The 22,916-nt window shown below is 32.1% G+C and overlaps 2 protein-coding genes across 3 annotated transcripts; one reads left to right on the plus strand and one right to left on the minus strand.

The window, feature by feature from the left end:
* The first annotated feature begins 532 nt into the window (after window positions 1-532).
* On the plus strand, window positions 533-8,067 carry LOC125054116 (UDP-glucosyltransferase 2-like). 2 transcript variants are annotated; one of them, XM_047655829.1, is made up of 9 exons: window positions 533-656; window positions 1,901-2,044; window positions 2,242-2,329; window positions 2,896-3,088; window positions 3,977-4,174; window positions 4,525-4,744; window positions 5,460-5,679; window positions 6,964-7,183; window positions 7,502-8,067. In XM_047655829.1, exons 2-9 carry the CDS (start codon window positions 1,901-1,903, stop codon window positions 7,776-7,778), a joined length of 1,560 nt encoding a protein of 519 aa, XP_047511785.1. In that variant the 5' UTR covers window positions 533-656; the 3' UTR covers window positions 7,779-8,067. The 2 variants fall into 2 exon arrangements, with proteins under 2 accessions (XP_047511785.1, XP_047511784.1); XM_047655828.1 differs by lacking the exon at window positions 533-656 and adding an exon at window positions 1,272-1,688.
* LOC125054123 (UDP-glucosyltransferase 2-like) lies at window positions 8,011-21,978 on the minus strand. The gene is made up of 8 exons (XM_047655841.1): window positions 21,789-21,978; window positions 19,893-19,980; window positions 18,902-19,094; window positions 13,758-13,949; window positions 13,410-13,629; window positions 11,853-12,072; window positions 11,201-11,420; window positions 8,011-8,353 (listed from the first exon to the last, which is right to left on the minus strand). Exons 1-8 carry the CDS (start codon window positions 21,927-21,929, stop codon window positions 8,083-8,085), a joined length of 1,545 nt encoding a protein of 514 aa, XP_047511797.1. The 5' UTR covers window positions 21,930-21,978; the 3' UTR covers window positions 8,011-8,082.
* Window positions 21,979-22,916: the final 938 nt, after the last annotated feature.

The raw sequence follows: 22,916 nt of genomic DNA on the forward strand, positions 1-22,916 counted from the left end.
TTTTTTATGAATATTCGTATGGCTGTTTTTTCACCTTAAAACTGTGTAAATGGTCAGTGAAGTATAAATTACCTAGTTCAAGTGTTTGGAGTTAAAGAAGTGAATTCGTGAATAAGCTTACGATTAAGCCGCAATGTATAGATCTATATGACGGCGTTATTTCATAATAGCTACTATAATATCATAACCATTTTGTCGTAATGGACTGTGCTCAAGCAATCATTGAAGCAATTGACAAAATTAAACTTTTTTTTCTACATGTGTCTTCACTAAGACATCATGGAACATTACGATCTAGCTTAACTTAAGACTAATAAGTAATTTAAGTCTAATCTTATTTATTAAAAAGCCGCCAGTTGCCCATCTTTTTATTTAATTATGTTAAATTATTATATTGTAATGCAACGAAGTGTTAATAAATAATAAATAAACACTAGCCGGTAACAGCCGAACATACTAATAATACTAATAATAATTCTTAATATACGCCGTATTAATTGTATTAAATTGTATATCACAATGAGTTACGGCTATAACATTGATATTCCTGTTACAACGAGACAGCAACAAAATAAACTCGGAGCTCCTGTAGATAAGAAAAAGACAAATGAATATCCGTCAGTGATAAATTTTGACCTCTCCGGTGCGGACGCAATGTAAGTACAATATAGGCATAAAATTAACACTTGATTCACATGATTACACGAAGAAATTTATTATCCTTTTATTGTAAAATTCCTATATAATATTTTCCATACGAATTATTTTTAGTTCATGATAAATAAAATCCGGTTTTAGATCAACAGTTACCAGTTTTTTATGTTGATTCAATTCTCTTACAAATCGTTAGCGAATCATTGGATTCAGTGTAAAGATTGAATTGTTTTGCGTACAAACATAATTATGCTCGAGCTGTTTCCGTGTTAACACACTTCTTGAATGTATTATTTGTATTTTAATAATACAATAACAAAACAATGCTTATTCTAGGTTGAATGTTAAAAATATGGTATAGACAGCAGCCGTTATTTCTTACTATGCGTGTTTAATAATACTTTACACAAAATTGCACCATAATTAATATATTTACCCTATTATTAATTACTATTCTTTAGTATGTTCCGGCTTCGATAATTGTCTTAGCATTATAGCCTGATCCGGCGAGTGTTCTTGGACCTTTCTATAAATAATTAATTTGAAAATTAATATATATTGCAGGGTTTAGATGTAACTTTTTATTATGTACGACATTGTTGATGAAGAGTTTCAAAGATACATCTTTTTTATAGTAGAAGCGGTTTCACTCTTAATCTATTTGAGTCGATGGGATCGATCGATTTAGACTTCGTTGCATGGTTTTAGTTGTTTATAAATTTAGCGATGAGCATTTTTTAGATTATTATCGCGTTGTTATACGGCTCTTAAATTGTATTATAATAACCATAAAAACGTTAGATGATAACAGTAATTAAACAAAAAATGTTATTTAACGAATATGCTTATAAATTTTATTGAAACAGTAATGTTAATCATTACTAAAATAATTATAATAGTAAAATATGTCCATTTAATTACCTTACTCGATTCATCTGTTTATATTCTTTATTCTCCGTTGTATATTGTCCCCGCATAAAAACGTAACTTTCTAGTGGAGTTTGTTTTGGTGAACCTTGTCGCAAAGTCTTATGGTAATAACAAACAATCTTAGAACTTAAATATATTTTTTTTTTAACGTTTTTTTTAAGTGTTCATATTATAATTATATACAGAAATATCATAACAGTAAACAAGTGATACAATAGTGAAGATGTTGATAAGTGATTATTATTTTATACAGTCAAAAAAGGGAATTACAATGTACTCGTTATAATTTACATATAATAAATAAAACAAATTTCAGATGTGGGTGCTAACATTTCTTCTCATTACACTATGTGTAACTTGCAATGGCTATAGGATTCTTGTTGCGTTTCCCATGCCCTCAAGAAGTCATTCCATACTCGGTGATGGTATTGTAAATGTATTAGCAAAAGCAAATCATAAGGTAACTATAAAATATTGTAGCATATTGAAGGATTAAACTCGACTATATTGCGGATCGTAACAACGTCAGTCTGTTATTTAATACTAATTTGTTTATTGATATTGCATACATACATAGAATCGTTTTGACAATATAGGGATGTTTAAAAAAATTGTTTTTGTTCCAATGATATATATTATTAATTACTCTATTTTCAGGTTACTTATATAACTCCATTCCCCAAAGATAAGCCTTTGGCCAATATCAGAGAGATCGATATCAGTGAGAATCTTAACTTATTTCCAGGTAAGCACGCTTCTAACTGGTATTAATATTAAAAACGTATATATATATACTAGTGGACCCGACAGACGTTGTCCTGCATGATATTTCAGGCGATTAGTAAAGAAAAGTATGAAAGTACCGACTGCAGCGCCATCTGGCGGGCTGATTTGTGAATCTAAACCATTCCCAGATCCCCTTGAACATACACAAAAAAATTCATCAAAATCGGTCCAGTCGTTTGAGAGAAGTTCAGTGACATACACACTCACAGAAGAATTATATATATATAAAGATAAACGTATATTTTTAAATTGTTCTTAACCCCTCTGCTGTGGAACAATTCTGATGAAGTGTCAAAGCTCACTAAACGAATACTCCGGTACCTGGATGTGAAATATTGTTCAAATACGTTTTTGACGTATCACATACTTAGTTCTAATTGTAAACTCTAAACCTTAGTTACTAGTCTAGACTTTGCGCGAAGTGTAACAATGTAAAATCTAAATCTGAATCTTACACTGAATCGCCATAATTGTTGAGAGTAATTTTTTTTGTTATGAATTTTAAAAATAAAAACATCATTACAGATGATGTTAGCAATATACAAGCAATAATGGATAAAAAAAAGGATATCCATAATCTAACTGAAATCGTTACTATAATGGCGGAAGTGAATTCAAAGACTATTGAACATCCAACCGTACACAAACTCCTTCACGATCCAAAAGAGGAATTCGATGTTATTATTGTAGAATGGTTATTTTATGAGCTACTTGCTGGGTGAGCACTATTTTCCTTCTAGGTTATATTTAATTATAAGTTCTCGTGCAGTGTTGGCCTAGTGGCTTCAGTGACCACTGTCATCCTTGAGATTGTAGGTGCGATCCTCGGCTGTGTACCAATGGACTTTCAGTCTATGTGTGCATTTAACATTCACTAGAACGGTGAAGGAAAACATCGTGAGAAAACTTGCTTGTCTTAGAACAAAAGCTCAAGGGTGTGTGTCAAGCACAGCAGGCTTATCACCAACTAACCTATTAGATTGACAAACGATCATGAAATAGAAACAGAAATCTGAGGCCCAGACCTAAAAAGGTTGTAGCACTACTAGTTTTATAAGTTCTAAAACAACAAGCATGCCTAAAAAAATACACGAAAACAAATCATTTATATTAGAAATCAGAAATAAGCAAGGAATAATATAGGTAATCAGCTAAAATTTTAAAATATTCAGATTTACAAATTTACCCAACTTTAATAGAAACTAAAAATTTAAACCTCATGAAGAGACAACATATTAAAAAAATATCTTATAATTTTTTATTAAACTCAACTCAGGCTATCATTGTATATATTTGACTTGCAAATATTAGAACTATTTGATTATGACTTTCTCTCATTTTATTTATTAGGTCTAATTATATTTTATCAGGTAAGACAAAGATGTGATGATAACACTCGTTTGATGGTATGGTTTTTATGGAACAATTGCAAAAACTACTTATTGAAAATATTATGTATACTGCATTTAAATTAATATATTCTGTATAGTTATAGTTTTACATAAGTACCAAATCCATAAATTAACTGTTAACAACTTTCTAATAAAAATATAATAATGTGCTGCGAATGTGTAACATTAGTAAAGTATTGTAATTATTTTTCCAGACTCTCAGCAGTTTTTAATTGTCCATTCATCTGGTTATCACCAACAGATCCCCATTCAAAAATTTTGAAATTGGTTGATGACATCGCTAACCCGGCCTACAATCCCGACGTCATTTCTTCTAATTACCCACCATTTTCATTTATTCAGCGAGTAAAGGAATTAGCTTTCATGTTTGTCGGATTAGGGCTGGAACATTTGTAAGTACAATTTTGTTTTCGGTCGAAGTTAAAATGCATAAAATTGTATTTATAATTAATCATCAGCTTTTCGATGAGAGTCCTAGAAATTTAAATTTTTTCACAATATATTAAAAAAAAAAAATTTAAATTTTAAAAGTAAACGAATTCCAAATTGAAATGATTTAGCGTTGTTATAAAAATTAGACCAAATTTAATACGCTTGTTGCGATATTTTTTCCATGTAAAAAATGGTATCCCTGATAACCAACTAACGTGGGACTTCGTTAGTCCATGTTTCATGTTTCAGCAAAATTTATCGTTTTCGTCACTCGTTTATTTATTTAATAATCATTAAATGTTTATTGCAGTACTTTAAATCCGATACAGTTTAAAGCTTATGAAAATCTTTTAGTACCAATTATACAAAAACGCGGTAATAAAGTCCCACTATTTGAAGATGTGTTGTATAATGGATCACTGATTCTTAGTAACTCTCATTATTCAGTGGGGAGATCTCTTAGGTTGCCTCAAAATGTTATTCCAATTGGAGGATATCATATCAGTCGTGAAGTCAAACCGCTACCAGATGTAAGTATTGATGTTACCTAATTGTATCTACTGACATACATAAACTAACGTACTTTGATGGACATTAAACCTGGTTTACGCCCAGGCAACAAAGTGCGACAGTGCCGCAAGCTACACATGCGGCACCTTGCGGCATGCTACTAATGGAAAGTATTTGCGGCATATGTGGCATACGGCATCCTATGCATCCAAAGCATTGTGCTGTTTATGGAGTGTTACTGGTCTGGTCTACTTGTTTGATCGAGGGGATACACCATAGAATATGGCTGATCAAGTAGCACCTTACTTCAGAATGGCCCACGGATAGTTTATGAACAAAAATGAAGGCAGACGATGGTGCCTTATTTACAAACTTTACCAGAATGTCAACTGAGGACTTTATTTTTAAATTTTAAATTTTTTAAAGTCTCAATAACTTTCGTTATACCACTTCATGACCGATAATTCTCACTTTCCAAAACAAAAACAACCTAGTAACTGTTTTGACGCACAAAAATGTCGCATGGAATTCATTGTGCTCGGATACAAGCTGCGACAGTCTGCCACATGACGCAAGGTGTTGCTATGCCGCACGGTTCTTGCCACAATGTGCGACATTTTTAACTTTGTAGCATTTTGTAGCACAGTGTTGCCCCTGTGTAATATAGCCTTAACAGTACATTAAGACATTTTTATTTCAATATAAGCATAAAAATCTATAATAATATCTTTACAGAATTTGAAAAAACTTTTAGACAATGCGAAAAATGGATTAATTTACTTCAGTATGGGAAGTAACTTGAAGAGTAGGCTAATGCCGGAGGAGCTGAAGAAAAGTCTACTTAAGATGTTTGGCACATTAAAGTATACAGTGTTATGGAAATTTGAGGAAAACCTCCCTGGCACTCCAAGTAATGTGCACATCGTACAATGGGCTCCACAACCGAGTATTTTAGGTGAGATAAATAAATTATTATACAGAATATGTTTTACTATTCATTGTTAATTTAAGTATTTGTACCGAACCTCACGCGTTTCTCAAGCCTCATTCAACTTCGACTGCGGGTTGTCCGACCAACGCTTGTGCTTGGATATGAATTGCTCCAGTATAAATAGGTTATGTGACTGAATCTCTCGGCTGCATTTCCAGACTCTGGGGCGATCGTCAACATCCACGACTGTTTTAATGTAAAGTGGGAACAAACCGTGATCCATGTGGTATCAAATTATTTCAGTATAAATAGTATTATTATTTTCTTATGTAGCCAAGTTCACATTTTAAGGATCGTCATGCTCGCTTTAATGTCATTCCTTGTGGCGGGGCGTCCATGCGTCAAGTTGTCTCTCTCCCTAAAATATGGCGAGGGGGCAGATGACTGACCATGCGTCATACTCGTGAACGGGTGCTACTTGTGGTGTCTTGTCGTACTTGAATAATTCGTGTATGCGGTGATGTTAGTTATTTCGACTATGTATTTGCGTATTGTTCCCACGACAATGTAAGTGCTCCTATTTCAACATGCCTCCTGCTGATAGAGGACAAGTCTTTGTTTTTAATTAATGTTATTATTATTAATTACTTAAGATGTCATGTAATGGTCGCAGCTCCTTACAAACGTTGCCAGTTCTTCACTTCCATTCTACGACCTTGATTTGAGAACTGGCACTAAATGTAGAGTTAGAAGGATTTCATATACATGTCTTTTTGTTTGACGTTCATAAGTGTACCTACATTGTGTTACATATATGATTAAATGATTTTGACTTTTAACGGCTTGTCAGCCATTGTGATTCTTTAGATGTGCGCAATTAAAATTAGCATGTTAGTTTTCTAACAATACCGTTGACGAGTGCCAGGCATAGAAGGCAGATCAGCACCTGAAGTAAAGTAGGTTGTGGTAGAAGTAAACTATACAGAAATCACAGAAATCAGCAATCAGGCCCATCAGAAATGTAACGCCATTGGATGGATAATAGATATACATATTTATAAAAAATATTATATTTTTCAATCTCTGTTAAATTATTACAAATTACAAGATATTTTATGTGCATGGTATCTCATCTCTCATCTCTCTCTCATCTGAGGCGCCCAGGTGGACAGAATGTTTTTTGTTGCGGATATACTTTTGGTACATACAGTATAGAACGCCTACTGGAGGCGATCAGCCTGCCGTTATAATACCCAAATATGGGTATTTTACTCGATACTTACATGTTAACATAAGCTATATTTTCAGCTCATCCAAACTGCGTTCTCTTCGTAACTCATGGTGGTCTTCTGTCAACAACTGAGACAATTCACTTTGGAAAACCCATCGTAGCAATTCCAGTTTTCGCGGATCAATTTAACAATGCGAATAATGCAGTTAGGAAAGGATTTGGCATAAAAGTAGATTTGTCTTACACTATGGCTGATAATTTAAAAGTTGCTATAGAAGGCGTTCTTCAGAATCCTAAGTAAGTACACTATAGCTATTTGCTCTGAAGAAGATATCGTTTTTCACAGTAGTGTCTGATTAAAATACACCTCATTTTTGCTAAGAAAATATTCAATGGTACGCCTAAGTGAGGAAAGAAGTTATCGCTGTTTCAATACCTTCTTTCTTCACTTAGCACACAGCGCGAAGTGATAATTAAAATTTGAAGGTTTGTTTTAGGTTCATTAAAAATTTCATATTGTGATCAGTATGGACCTAACTTTTCAGTCGACAGACTTAATTAGTTTTATATTTCCAGATGTAATTAACTATGTTTATAAAATACAATTTTTTTAAGATATGCAGCGAGAGCCAAAGAGCTATCAATGATTTATCATGACAGACCGGTTACACCAGACAAGGAAATGGTGCACTGGGTCGAACACGTTGTCAAAACTCGTGGTGCTCCTCACTTGAGATCACCAGCATTGGACCTACCTTGGTATCAAAAATTGTATATAGACCTCTTTGGTCTTTTAATCATACTTAAGGTGTTGTTGTATTATATTTGTAAAAAAATTGTTGGTCTTTTTTTGAAAGACAAAACTAAAGTAAGTAAGAAGAAGAGACAATGATTTGTTTGTTTTATTATTAAAAAATGTATTTGTTGAACCTGATTTTTTAAAACAAATTCTTACTTCTCATTTCAAAAATGGAATCTCATTTCTAAACAAAATCAAGCCTTTGCTTTGTAAAGTAAAATTCTCTTACTACATTCATTTGTTAATAAATATAATTTAGAACTCTTTAAGTTAGCAGTTTTGTACCCTTAATGCAACGAAGTATTATATATAATAAAAATGTCTATACAGTACCTAGGTCTTTATTTGTAAAATTTCATTAAAATTAAAGTATTTTTTTAAATGAACGTGTTTGTAATTAATTGGTTTTCTTGATATCGAGTGATTTCTTAGATAAGTTGATCAGCAATGTCCGCATGAGGTATCCGATAGCAGTAAATACGACTATAATAGCAGCAAAGAAATCGAGATAGTACTTCTGGTATAGGGGTATACCAAGTGCGGGGGAGCGTAAATAGGGCGCGCCCCGTGACGTCACAACCTCCTCTATCCAGTGAACCAATTCTACGCCAGGTGCAGCCGTGCGAGAGTGGTAGATACGGGACATTTCTTTTGCACGCACACGATATCTGAAATTCAAAATTAATTAATAATTTGTTAATGCTTAGAAGTTTATCATGCCAATTGTATATAAGAAACGAACACTATGCACTATGCATATAATAAAAACTTGGTTGTCTTAATAATTTTTCATTCTAAGCATGATAGTGATTATATGACCATTTCTGATAGATTGAAAGGTTTTCGGGTTCCTCACGACATGTTCCATCACCGTAATATCGGGTTAAAGTCACGTGCATAGTTAAAATAATTGTAGTACTCGAAAACATGAAAGCAGAATATTGTGTATTGAAAAGTTTTTAGATAATAGTCTAGTCGACAAGTTGAAAATGGAACAAAATAGAGATACTACTCTTAAAATTATGTGCGATAGCTCATTGGATCCGGAATGACGTCTAGAAAAATGTGCTAAAAGCGTGTATTAGCACATAAAAAATTGCAAAAGTTATAGACAATTAAAGATGAAAAAAAAATGGCATTTAGTTTTTTGCCAATATTTAATAAAGTATTAATATTTAAGAAATTTCAAATAAAGATTCTGCTAACTCCCGGAACTCTATCTCCATTATTTATAATTTTAATTTAACGCTGAAAATAGGTCTGCGGGTGACATTTTTAGGATTCGCGCGTGACGTCAAAAGCGACTACGGCACATTAATTAATTTATTTAAGGCATTGAATATTTTTTTTAAATTTGAAAAAATTATCGTGTGTTCTGAACACTATAATTAATTTATTCCCGTTGAAAATTTTACTTAAAGTTAATTTTTCAACAAGTTAAATAATTGTTAACTCACGAAATTTTCTCGAACGACCGTCTTAATTGTAAGTGAAAAAAAATGTTTAAATAATGGTCGTAAAAATATTTCGCTTCGTAGAGCCTTTCTTACATACATACTTAACAAGATCGTGCCATAAAAGTTAAAAAAATATTTATACTTTGTTTATAACATTTTTTTTACTTAAACAAAAACTTAAAAATCCATGTAATGTTGTTAAAAAATTTTTTTTTTTCTAAATCATCATATAATCGTTTTTTTATTAATACAAGGTATTTATTGATTTGCAAAAAAAAAAATTCCCTCCATTTGTTGATAAATTTTTTTTAAACAAATTGATTAAATCAATATGTTTTTTAAAAATTTTAACACAACTTTATTACATTAAAAATTTTATGATTTTAAAAAAAAAATTTTTTCCTTAATAACAATTTTTAATTGTTTATAATCGTTTTTTTTAATTTTCTATTGTTTAAATAATTAGTTAAGAAATTTTTTTTTTCTAATAATCATAATTGACAGTCCTCTATAAAGTAACAGATTTTTTTTTAAATCAACAATTCTATTGTTTATTAACTTACCAATTTGTTATAAACAAATATTCAACTTTTTTTTATTTTTTTTCTAAAACTTCTAAGATTAACAAAAACAACCATATATAACAAAGTATAGAAAAAATTTTTTTGTAAATTTTTTGATTATCGTGAATATTACTTTTATTTAAAATTAAAAAATTTTTTTTAGTTAATAAACAATAGAATTGTTGATTAAAAAAAAAAATTCTGTTACTTTATAGAGGACTGTCAATTATGATTATTAGAAAAAAAAATTCTTAACTAATTATTTAAACAATAGAAAATTAAAAAAAAAAACGATTATAAACAATTAAAAATTGTTATTAAGGAAAAAATTTTTTTTTTAAATCATAAAATTTTTAATGTAATAAAGTTGTGTTAAATTTTTTTATAAAAATATTGATTTAATCAATTTGTTTAAAAAAAATTTATCAACAAATGGCGGGAATTTTTTTTGCAAATCAATAAATACCTTGTATTAATAAAAAAACGATTATATGATGATTTAGAAAAAAAAATTTTAACAACATTACATGGATTTTTAAGTTTTTGTTTAAGTAAAAAAAATGTTATAAACAAAGTATAAATATTTTTTTAACTTTTATGGCACGATCTTGTTAAGTATGTATGTAAGAAAGTCTCTACGAAGCGAAATATTTTTACGACCATTATTTAAACATTTTTTTTCACTTACAATTAAGACGGTCGTTCGAGAAAATTTCGTTAGTTAACAATTATTTAACTTGTTGAAAAATTAACTTTAAGTAAAATTTTCAACGGGAATAAATTAATTATAGTGTTCAGAACACACCATAATTTTTTCAAATTTAAAAAAAAATATTCAATGCCTTAAATAAATTAATTAATGTGCCGTAGTCGCTTTTGACGCCACGCGCGAATCCTAAAAATGTCACCCGCAGACCTATTTTCAGCGTTAAATTAAAATTATAAATAATGGAGATAGAGTTCCGGGAGTTAGGAGTTTTTTATTGGAAATTTCCTCCTCTTTCAGAATCTTTATTTGAAATTTCTTAAATATTAATACTTTATTAAATATTGGCAAAAAACTAAATGCCATTTTTTTTTCATCTTTAATTGTCTATAACTTTTGCAATTTTTTATGTGCTAATACACGCTTTTAGCACATTTTTCTAGACGTCATTCCGGATCCAATGAGCTATCGCACATAATTTTAAGAGCAGTATCTCTATTTTGTTCCATTTTCAACTTGTCGACTTGACTATAATATCGATAGTTACCTGGGCATATTTAAATGGTCTAACGCACATAAATTTATTCGTACCATCTATTTGTTTTGTTTTGATATAACTTTACAAATTGATACTTTATACACTCTCTTGCTAAATTGTTTGGTTGAAATCGATCGTATCGAATCTCTTATTTGCGATAAGCCCATTGCACTCTGTTTGATGTTTATTGTTTAGGTACTTGCATACAATTACGTTTAAATACAGTTTAAATAAATAAAACGAGGACTTACTTAGGATTTTCCGTTAATTCCTTAACATCATGAAGTAACTTTTCAACTGGTTGTTCTCCTATATCAAATCGTTTCGCATAACCATTTTTAACCGCTCTATTGACATTTGTGAATTGATCTCCAAACATTGGAATACCAATCAGAGGTATTCCTACACTAAGAATTTCATAAAGCGATAATATTCCACCGTGAGTAATAAATAGAACTGTGTTTGGATGTGCTGTAAAAATATTAGATTATATATCTTATACGACAGTGAAATGACTACATAGTAGTAAAATTAGAAAACTATTTTACATTCCAATCGGCTGTAACACGTCTTTTATTTTACTTTGTCAGACTAACGAGTACTTATGATAATATAATGTAATCTACAAACATTTTAATATTTATAGGTACATTTAATACACTATATTATCTAAACTCATACATAGGGATTGAACTTAATAAACAAAAGGGTTGGTTAAAGCATGCATGGCGTTAAAAGCAAATAGTGGACGCGGTTGCACATAAGAATATTGCTATTAAAATAGGAACTGAAATAACAGTATTTCGATCTATGGCAATAGACTATAGAAAATAAATACATGCTTTTGAATCGCAATCAAACATAAGGTAATACAAATTAGCTACTTCACATAAAAGTTCACACCTAGTATACTCGGTTGTGGTGCCCATTGGACAAAGTGAACATTCTTAGGTACATTCTTCAAAGGATCTTCGTATTTCCATATAACAGTTTGTTTTAATGTGCCAAAGGCGTCTAATAATTCTCTCGTCTTTCCTTCTGGTAGAGTGCTGCTCCGTAACATTGTTCCTAAGCTGAAGTAAATAACTCCGTGTTTTGATGAGTCCATTAGTTTTTGCAGATCCTAAAAAAAAATAGATGTTATGATGTTTCCGTATGTGTATATACACATTGTTCATTAGTAAATAAATGACTTCTAGTCGAGCACTTTTTTCGAGATGACATAAAATAAATAATAGTTTAAAAAAAATAAAAACACGCTTTTAAAGCACATCAAACTAAAAAAGCATGGGTTGCTCGATCAGAGCGCCCCACGCTTTTTCACAATAATACCAGTATTTTTTGTTCATTACCATTTTCAGCCTAAATTAGGAATTGTTTTTCACTTTTTAGTTTGATGTGCTTTAAAAGCGTGTTTTTTATTTTTTTTTAACTATTATTTATTTTTTAGTTAATTTTTTTTTATTTTTTTTTTCGCATTATTGCATTGTCATCGATCTTTGACAGGTGCGCAAAGTTTGAATTAAATCTGTCCGTTAAAAGTGGGTCAAAATCGAGTCCGAAGGAGTCGGTTACATACATACATACATACAGGTGAAGCTAATATAAAGTGTGTAAAAACGAGTGGAGCATGACGTACAGACTCGAGTGGTAACGCAAGTTCGGCTTTGTACATCGAGAGCAAACAACGTATACGGCGAGAGAACGTTGAGGTATTTGCCACCGTGGCTAAATGGTCTGCCCAATCAGATATTAGATTGGCTGACGCCAACCAACATAAAAAGTAAATTAAAAAACTACTTTTATATGCATTTGTCGCGCTCCTAAACAAGACTGCTATGGTTACATTATTACAAACCACAGGTTTTCTAATGTAAAAAAAAAAACATAAATTTTAATAAATTTGACGTGTGTCAAATTTAGATTAGGACATCCATGCATGTTAAATACTTGAAATGAAACCTACCTAAAAGGTGAATGACCTAAATCTTTATGTTAACCTTATAATGTTATCTGTTTATTCAACAGATAATGTAGGGTTAACATAAAGACAATAAGCGACAATAGCTTTGAGATAATAAAGGTCTTTAAACGTTTAATACAAGTACGGGCTACTAAGTGTTGTCTAGGATTTGAGTATTTGCACATTATACTATCCGGACAGTTGACATATGAAATATGTCTTTAGCAGTTTAGAGTCGATTATATATTGAATTAAATGTATGTGCGAAACACAGCTCACAACTGCTTAAGTGTAAACAATATCAGTAATAATAATTAATTTAAACGTTTGTATAATTTCTTTTATTTGACTATTCATTATAGTTAATATCAATCGTTCGGGAACTATAGAAAAAATATCTGGTTTCCAAAATGTTTTTGCAGTAATTACGAACTACAATCTTACTACGGAACATGATAAGTGTGTACATGTCTTTTAGTTATTAATCCACAACATACCTTTGGTAATGGTTCAACCTTCTCTTTTATATGATATCCTCCAATATTCTTATAGGCTTGTGGTAATGAGTGAGGGTCACCTGTGGATATATGACTGTTTCCCAACATAAGTGAAGCATTATATCGCACTTCGTCAAACGTAGGTAATGTTCTTCCTCGAGATTCGACAGCTGACTTAAACGACTGTTCAAACATCTTGTTTTCTATCGCTTTATATGTCCTAAAGTAACAATTGAAGTTAAGTAAAAAAATAATCCCCCTGGAAAAGACCTTAAATAGCTACCTACATTAATCAAAATTCTACTGATTTGAATTTTTTATTTTGCTACCGCAAAAGTTCTAACTTACACTCTATCATAATAGTCTTTGAACAGAAGCCATAAATGTCTTAAGCGGTAATAGAAGGTTGTAGAAAATTCTCTATCCCAAATATATACTGAGTAAGCGGGGTTCAGTCCATCACCAATAAGAGAAAGAATTTCCGAGTGGACCTCCGTAGATGTGGACCATATGAGAGGGCAGTTGAATACCGCTGACAGTCTGAAAGGAAAAAATATAATTGTTCACAAATTCCAAAATTTTGATGAGTTTACAATTCCGTTGTGACCAGGTACTATCAAATTCGTCATAGACAAGAGTCAATTGTTAAAAATATTTCCTGATTTACATTGTAATAAAGCAATAGGTACGCTACACACAAAAAATATCTGTATTCAATGCTATATCTAATTCAAATTCCAACTAATAATATCTTAATTTTTTCCTAGAATTTTAATACATTACTTAAAAAATTATATTTAGTAATTGTAATAAATAACTGTAAAACTCAAAATTAAAAGCATTTCAGAACGTGCCAACAAAATATCGATCCTTATTTTTTTTATATTGAACACAATTTTCAAAAATATTTATTTATTTAGTAAATTTATTAAAAAAATGTATGCTGATATCTCTCATAGTCAAATAAATTAGGTACCAAGTTTGTAATATTTTTCAAGTTTGTAATAATTTTTATGCATATCAGGTATTTACTTGTGAATATATAGCATGAGTTTCTTATTATATCCAGCGAAATTTTATATCAAATTTCACCTTGCGCCTTACCCTGCGCAATATCTATCTATCCGTAAAGTAATGACACATTTTTGTATTAATTACTTAAGTAGCACTCCAGCGTGTTTGAAACTAAACATATGTACGAACATGTATCATTTGAGTATGAGAACGAACATACAGTGTTATCTCTATATAACGACACTCAAGGGACTGTGCCTATTTTGACGTTACAAAGAGTTGCCGTTAAATGGAAAGAAAAATCTGTATTAGAAAAATATTAAATTAAATAAGTATTTGAACGCTATTGCGTTGTCTGTCGTTTTTGTACTGTACCAGTAGTTAGGTTGTATTTATTTTACTTATTTAATTCATATCTTGAGATATTGAGGCATCTTCGTGATAAAGCACATGCAAGCAGGCGGAATTTGTAAATAAAAAGAACGGATTCCTTGGAAAGTTCGGTACGTATGACGAGTACCGACAGTCGAGTTTATTTCTCGCTAGGACAATAAAGCGACAAAACAACGTACACAGCTGCGCAATTTTAACTAATTTCGGCAACTTAAACAGTACTGTTTAGTATTTAATTGCTGTCATTATTGAGGGTGGGTGTAATGCTATGTAGAGTGTATCATTGTATGGAAGACAAATGGAGCTAAACCAACCAAAGCCGAGTGATTTAGACGTCTGTCGAGTGACGTTACATGGAGTTTACTCTGTATTTTTAATAGTCAATACTTTCTTGGAGTCATAAAATATATTATCGTGTCAACGGATACTTAACGGAAATATCTTAAACTTTTTGCTAAGGCCTCAGCAGTTAAGTTGTTAAAATCTCATATTATTCTTATCGTAATGGTTGTGTATAGTAAGGATCTACCCTGTATATTTTAATAATGAAATCATCGCTAAATTAAGAACTAAAGCGCAGCTCCATTGGCAGTGGAAATTTCTTAATGATAATAACGCGTGTTTAGAATTTAAACGTCTTAGGTCAATCATTAAGAACGACATTCGCAAAGCTAACATTAACTATTTACATACCATCTCATTAAATTTGGTTAATAAACCTACGCAATTTTGGCAATATATTCGTTCTCTTAGAAACCCAAAAGCTAAAGAGTCTGCAATTTCTTATAATGATGTTGAATATTATGGTTGTGACGCGGCAGAGGCATTTGCTAGTCACTTTAAATCGGTATTTCTGGCAGATCACCCGAAACTAATTCCAGAAACTGCCAATCATAATCCAAAAGCATACTCTAATCATTTTGATATCAAAAATTTCGAAACAGAAGTTATTATGCGTAGTGTAAATAAACTAAAATCTAATACACCTCCGGGTCCAGATATGATTCCGGCTTATATAATTAAAGGACTGGCAGAATATTTAATATTGCCTATATCGCATATTTTCAATATTATTTTATATTCAGGGGTCTACCCAACGTTATGGAAGACATCCCGCGTGACCCCAGTTCCTAAACCTGATTGTAGAAGCAGAGCTGAAAACTACAGGCCTATCGCGATTCTGTGTACGCTGGCGAAGGTGTTTGAAATGTCCTTACACTCATTAATGTTGCCTAAATGCATTCCCCACATCACTCCTTGCCAGCACGCCTTTCTTCCACGCAGATCAGTTAATACTAATCTATTGACTTTGGCTGACATGGTATCGCGTGAAATTGATAGGCGGTGTCAGGTGGATGTAGTGTATTTGGATTTCCACAAAGCGTTTGATCGAGTAGACAACGACATTCTTCTCCAAAAGCTGGCCGCAATTGGGTGTGGACCTGTTCTGCTTAAGTTTTTTTCTAGTTACCTATCAAATCGTAACCAATATGTTAAATATGGACAATATATTTCGCAGCCTTATCCAACAATTTCTGGTATTAGCCAGGGTTCAAACCTGGGACCGTTGCTATTTTTAATAATGATTAACGACCTTCCAAGCGTTATCAAATATTCCAAAATACTATTATTTGCTGACGACGTTAAGGTCTTTAAAATAATTGAGACTGACAATGATCGTCTGTGTATGCAACTTGATTTGGATGAACTGCTGCATTGGAGTGAATTAAATAAACTCCAATTCAACTATGACAAATGTGAAGTGATGACCTTTAGTGCCTCTCCGAATAAAATACTCTGCGACTATAGCATAGGATCGAAAGTTATTAGGCGCGTAGACAGAGTCCGCGACTTGGGTGTCCTTTTCGTGCCCGATCTTTCATTTGCGGAGCATATTCGGACGATTACGGATGCTGCTTTTAGGAGATTAGGGTTTGTCCTGCGAAATTCGGTTGGTCTGACGGACACTGCCACTAGGGTGCTATATTCATCATTAGTAAGGCCAATTCTCGAAACCAGCTGCGTCATATGGTCCCCTTATGAAAGGTATTATGGGGATATGATTGAACGAGTTCAAAAGAAGTTCCTGAGAAATCTGTATAAAAGAAGATACAATTTCTTTCCTTACCTCTACCCGACAAAGTTCTTGATGGGGGTGTTAGGGTATAATTCATTAGAGCTTCGTAGGGATTTCTCGGTGGTCAGGTTTGGTTTGAGTGTAATTAAGAATGAAACGGAAAGCGCATACTTGCTGGAAGAGATCATGAGGCTATACGTCCCGGACAAATATTACCGCTGCCGGAAACATAACCTTTTCGCTGTGCGTTCGGCTCGCACTGTCCAGCGACAACAAGCGCCCATTCCCCGGCTACTCTCACTGCTTAATGGGTTTCTCGACTCTTCACCGGAGAGCGACCTGTTTGGGAAGCTTATGGGGGTGGTATACTGTGCTTTCAGAGTGTACCTGGAGGGGATAAGGGGGTAATGCGTTGTTAATCTTAATTGTATTTTATTGTATTGTTTATTGTGTTTTTTAGTCTAAGTTTGGCCATTGTGCTGTTATTAAATAAATAAATAAATAAATAAATAAATAGTATTATAGAGATTTTCTATAGAAAGCTTCATTTCTCTAGCTATAACAGTAACAAAGCGTTCTGCCAAGACAATGTTTTTTACTAATGTAGGGAGACCGGTGCTGGGATCGTCGTTAATAGTTCTTCGCTTGAACTCAGCACACCAAAGTGCAACCGTAGAATATGGAGGAGCATAAACACCTAATGTTGCTCTTAAGTCTTGATAAACCAGCTCCGTAGTCAGTGCAGTCAGAGCATTTTATTACAGCGCGAACACACATTTTGTCGATTCTTAAGAACACGTTCAACGTAAGGACGAAAACAAATGACTTCTTTTTGTTAAAAAACTTAAAATTATTAGTTAACACCGAACAGCTCGTATTATTAAAGGTTATAATTTTTTTATATTCAAGGTATCCTTATTGGCACTACAAAATGTAATATACAAGTAGTCTCTTGAAACCAGTTTCTCGTTTACATGCAACAGTATTTAAGAACTAGTTTTTAATATTGTCGAGTCTTAGGGCTAAGGGGGCGTCCATAAATTACGTGAGGTGTTTTTTTGAATTTTCTGTACCTCCCTCCCCCCCTGGTGAGATGTCGTGAGATTTTATTCAACCCCCTCCCCCATCCTCCAATCTCACGTGAGATTTTTCAAAATTTGGGTTTCTTACGTAAACGCGTTGGAACGCGTTATTGTAAAAAGAAAAAAAAATTGCTTCGTGCTTTTATTTAGGACTAAAACAAAATAAGTGAAATGTTGAGAGTTTAGGTATGGAGTTAGCAGGAAGTTGCAGAGATGGCCTTTAGGGTCAACCGTTTTCCTAAATTTTTTTTTCAATCAAAAAAAAAATTGCGTGATATTTGCCAAGACCCCCCCTCTCTCCATCGTAAGATTAAATGAGATTTGACTCGACCCCCTCCCCCCTTAAACACCTCACGTAGTTTATGGACGCCCCCTAAGTATGACTTCCGTATATTGTATTTCGAAAGGTTGATTAAAACCTGCACGGCGTACTGCGAGTGAATCGTCAGTGTCATTATATATTATTATGTTATAGGATTTTATCATAAAGGAGTAATAGCTTGCGCTAAGTCACAGTCTCAAATCGTAATCTACAATACCGAAATATTTATTTGACGAATTCGTAATTGATCTTAATACTCGTATATATAAACACAACACTATCTAAAGCAATAATAATTAATGGTAGCAGGATTCTCAGCGCATTATTGAGACTTCTCAAACGCCTTTTTAATTATTTATAAAAAATAAGATTTTCAAACTATCCTCTAGTTTGCGGCACAAATTACATGTAAATATTGGCCTCTATGACGGCCCTCAAAAGCATTTAGTGTTTTATTTAAAACTACATTTTTTTTACAGTGACTGTCAAACTGAGATTATTTTTGGTAATTCAATAAAAACAAAACCCGCCACTTAGAAGACTTTTTTAATCTAGTAACAAAATGCAGTGGAAAAAAAACATTTTTATTTTACATATAACTTACCCGGAACCGAGTTCTGTGTACAACCATTCTACAACAACGACATCGTATTGTTCTTTAGGGTCATGCATGAAGTGTTGCATTGTTGAACCCTGGAGGGTACCATTAATAAATTTACGAATCACTGATCGGATTATATACATTTCTTGAAGGTCTAATTCCTTATACATAAGCTTTTGAATGTCGAATAGGTGTCCTGGAAATTTAAAAATTACATCTGTACCTGAAGCAGAGAGACCTCTACAGACATCTCTACGCAACGTCAAGGGATCAAAGTTCTCGGAAAGTCAGACTATAAAGTGAGCGATATTTCCGTGAGATTGCCTTCCGTTGGACGGTGAACCCAAAAATCTGTGTCAGGCATTTACACGTAATAGCCTATTTAGTAAATAATATGAATTTGAATTTTTGTACTACTAGAGTCAACTGACTATAGCATTTCTAACTATATAAGATCCTGGTAGACCTATATAAGCGCCTATAGCTATAAAAAAGGGATTGTGTGGTTTTATGAAACCACGGTAAAAGTGAAACTTTTTTTCACATTATAAACATTTAACTAAATTTTTTTTGAATAATATTCCATTAAGCGTATAAAAATCGCTTTATTAATCTTAATTGTATACTTGGAAAATTGGAATAATAATGGGAAATAATAAAAGTAGACTAAGTCTCTCTCGTACTCTATATATGTATCTCGTATTATGTATGTCGTAAGACTGTGTCTTAGAGAGTACGACATACATAATACGAGATACATAATAACATACATAATACTTAACAATTATTTAGATTATATACACTACACGGTCAGCTGCTGCGAACTATAGGCGCCGCCATATTGGCCTTGGCTGTTATGACGAGCGTCTTTCACTTTATCTTCTACTCCGCGGCCGACCGTCACGCGACATGCGACACACAGACGAAAAAGTTTGAGACGATGTAATAAAAGTTTCAAGTTAAGGGTTGTGCATTTTTTTATACGAGTACTTACCAGGAAGTAAGCCAATGTTCTGTGATATATCTACTTGTCGCACTCTTGGCGGTGGATTCTGCATTATAATAGGAGTTACATACGTCACCTGTAAACAAATTACTTGGATATCGCCAACATTTTTAACCATTCGAACCAATAAAGTCCACTATTTTACTACTAACGTAAAGGTATTTAATGATACTATCAAAGTAGATGCACCGACAGACGCAATCTAATGTAAGTACGAAGTCGAGACGGATCTACACAGGTGATACTAACGGTCTCTTACACAATTCAAATTAATTGGAGAAGAAAGCGCTTTTGTGAATACAGTTTGATATTTAATAAATACCACGGTCGAAGTAATCTGACGAAGGCATCGTACTGATAAAACTGGTTTTATAATTTCAATAAAGCACAAATATGTTAATGTCCCATGTGGGCGTCATTACTTCTAGAAACCCAGGTCAATATTCCAAAAGCTTAGTGGTGGTCAGAGTTAGCAAATTAACCTAACTGCCATCGTAAGAAATATTATGTTATATAAAATATAGTATATAATATGCGTGTAATAACACGTTATATACGTAGGGACATTGCTAAACAATGGTCTCAAAATGATGGAGGCAGCCTGGGAAAAAATTGTGAATATCAAGTCAGCCAACGATGCATAAAAATCTAATTCAAGTCCATTAAATCACATGACAAACAGGAATATTGTCAAATTTCGATTCTCCCATCAAAAACAATATAATACAAATTATTCTTTGCCAACGACCGATTGCTTTAAATTGAAACATGAATTTTTATTATACCATTTAGGCTAATATGCTGACGCTTCATTTTCCATAATACCTCAAATTTTGTTTTGTGTGTACACAAACGAGGATACTACAACATGAGTGGTACTATCGAGTAAATAGTCACCAAAATAAATAAATTTACTGCCAACAATACAAAAAATATACAGGTCTCCCATACAGACCATAAAATTCAAAAATCATTTAATCATATGGGTAACACATTGCACACTTATGACTTGTCAGTAAAGAAATACATATTAAGTAATGCTTCTAATTTTACATTTAGTGCCATACAATAATTTTTGTTAAAATTATGCAATTAATGTTGGCGTCGTTAGCGGATGTTCAGTTAAAATAATTACAAGAAATTATATGTATGTAGAAGAATAAATAATATGTAATCATTACTAGAACTTTGACCTCTGTCAATGCATATGACATGTAACTTATTTAGTTTTTGTTTAATAATAGAATTTGTACGCGTAGAATAAAATATTGTTTATTTGCACTTGTGGATTTTAATCGATAAGTATATATAAGTCTTATCACGTACATTATTGAGAGTCAACACCCTGTTTATTGAAATGTTATTTCTTTGCCCATACAATTAAATATATGATATTAATTTCACAATTTTAATATATATGGTAATATTAAAAATATGAAATGAAAAATATATGTGAAAAATACTTTTTATATTTCTTGGAAAAATGCAAGACTAAGGGTCTGTTTCACAATGTACGGATAAGTTCTACATAAGTTCCAAATTAGCTATTTATTACGTATTGGTAGGATAAGCACTATTGTTGCGTTTCACGACTGTCAGATAGCGCTATTCGTCACATTAAGTCCATCATAAGCTATGAGTCCGATGAATGCAAATAGCACAATTTATCTTCCAAATAATTTATGTGTTGCATAGCTATTTGGTACTTTATCCATACATTGTGAAACAGACCCTAAGATGTGACACTAACGTTTTGTTTCATTTTATATTAGAGAATAGAGAAAGATGGAAACAATATACATATTCCTCACAGAGAAAACGGCCGGCCCAGCCCTATTAATTCAGAATAAAAATATTTTATAGTTCTATTTTTAAAAAACAAACCTCATGTCCAGCATTGCTTAAATAACGAATATAGCCTTCACCTAATATCGAATGACTCTTTCCAGGAACTGGAAAAAATAACAGTATTTTAAAACCATCACAAACACAAAACAAAACAAGTAAAGTCACTATTTTGTACATTATTGTACGACTGATCTGAACAGACTGTGATTTGTATAGCCACGGTTATTAAACAATCGAATATAGCTTAAGATTAATAGGGGTTGCCTACATTGCAAAAAATATTTCTTTTTGAGTTTTGCTGTTGTGCTGTGTGATTTCTGTTAAACCACATATGGAATTTTATATTCGCTTATCTAAACCTGTGTTGCTATTAACAGCAACTCAAAATCCGCTGAGTTCAAAGTCGACCCATTACATTTTATTACTTCGGTAACAAAAAAAAATATTAATTTATATGATTTTCTTTCAATTTTTCATATATTTTTATGTAAAAATTTCTTTATATTACTTTCACGATTCAAAAGAATGATGGATTTTATCAGATTTGATACGATCTTTTATTTTTATTTATTTGTTTATCAACAGAATGCATATATCGTCCAAAGGTATATGATAACAATATAATATGAAAAGTATTTTCTTTATCCTAGCAAAATTGATAGACACTCTTTCTATCATAAATTCGCTATTTACTCACGAAGTTAAAATGTCAAACGGAGATACGTCACTGATCACGTGACATGAGCTATCACAAGGCTTACTTACATAATTTCGGAATCTCGGCAGCCTTTATTTATTTTTATTTTTTTAAAGTTATACTTCTTTAGGCGCTTTATGAAAAATTTATGAGAGTGAAATTTTACGATGCGCGCGCACCGTGACACCAAATTAACACAATGAAGTTGCCCACGGAAGAAGCTACGGCATTGGACATAATTTAAAAACAACATTCGAATAATAATGGAATTTATGTAACACTCAATGTAAGAGAATAATAATAAATATTTATTTATTTAATTTTTCAAATGTAAACTGAACTTTATTGACTATAATGACTTCTTTGCCAGTCTTTGATTATTTAATTGTAATTAATTATTTACATGCAATCACAAACTACTTTTAATAATGCCAAAGAAGTATAATTTCTTACGCGCGTAGATAAGT

Source organism: Pieris napi, chromosome 11 (assembly GCF_905475465.1).
Source record: "Pieris napi chromosome 11, ilPieNapi1.2, whole genome shotgun sequence".
NCBI lineage: Eukaryota > Metazoa > Arthropoda > Insecta > Lepidoptera > Pieridae > Pieris > Pieris napi.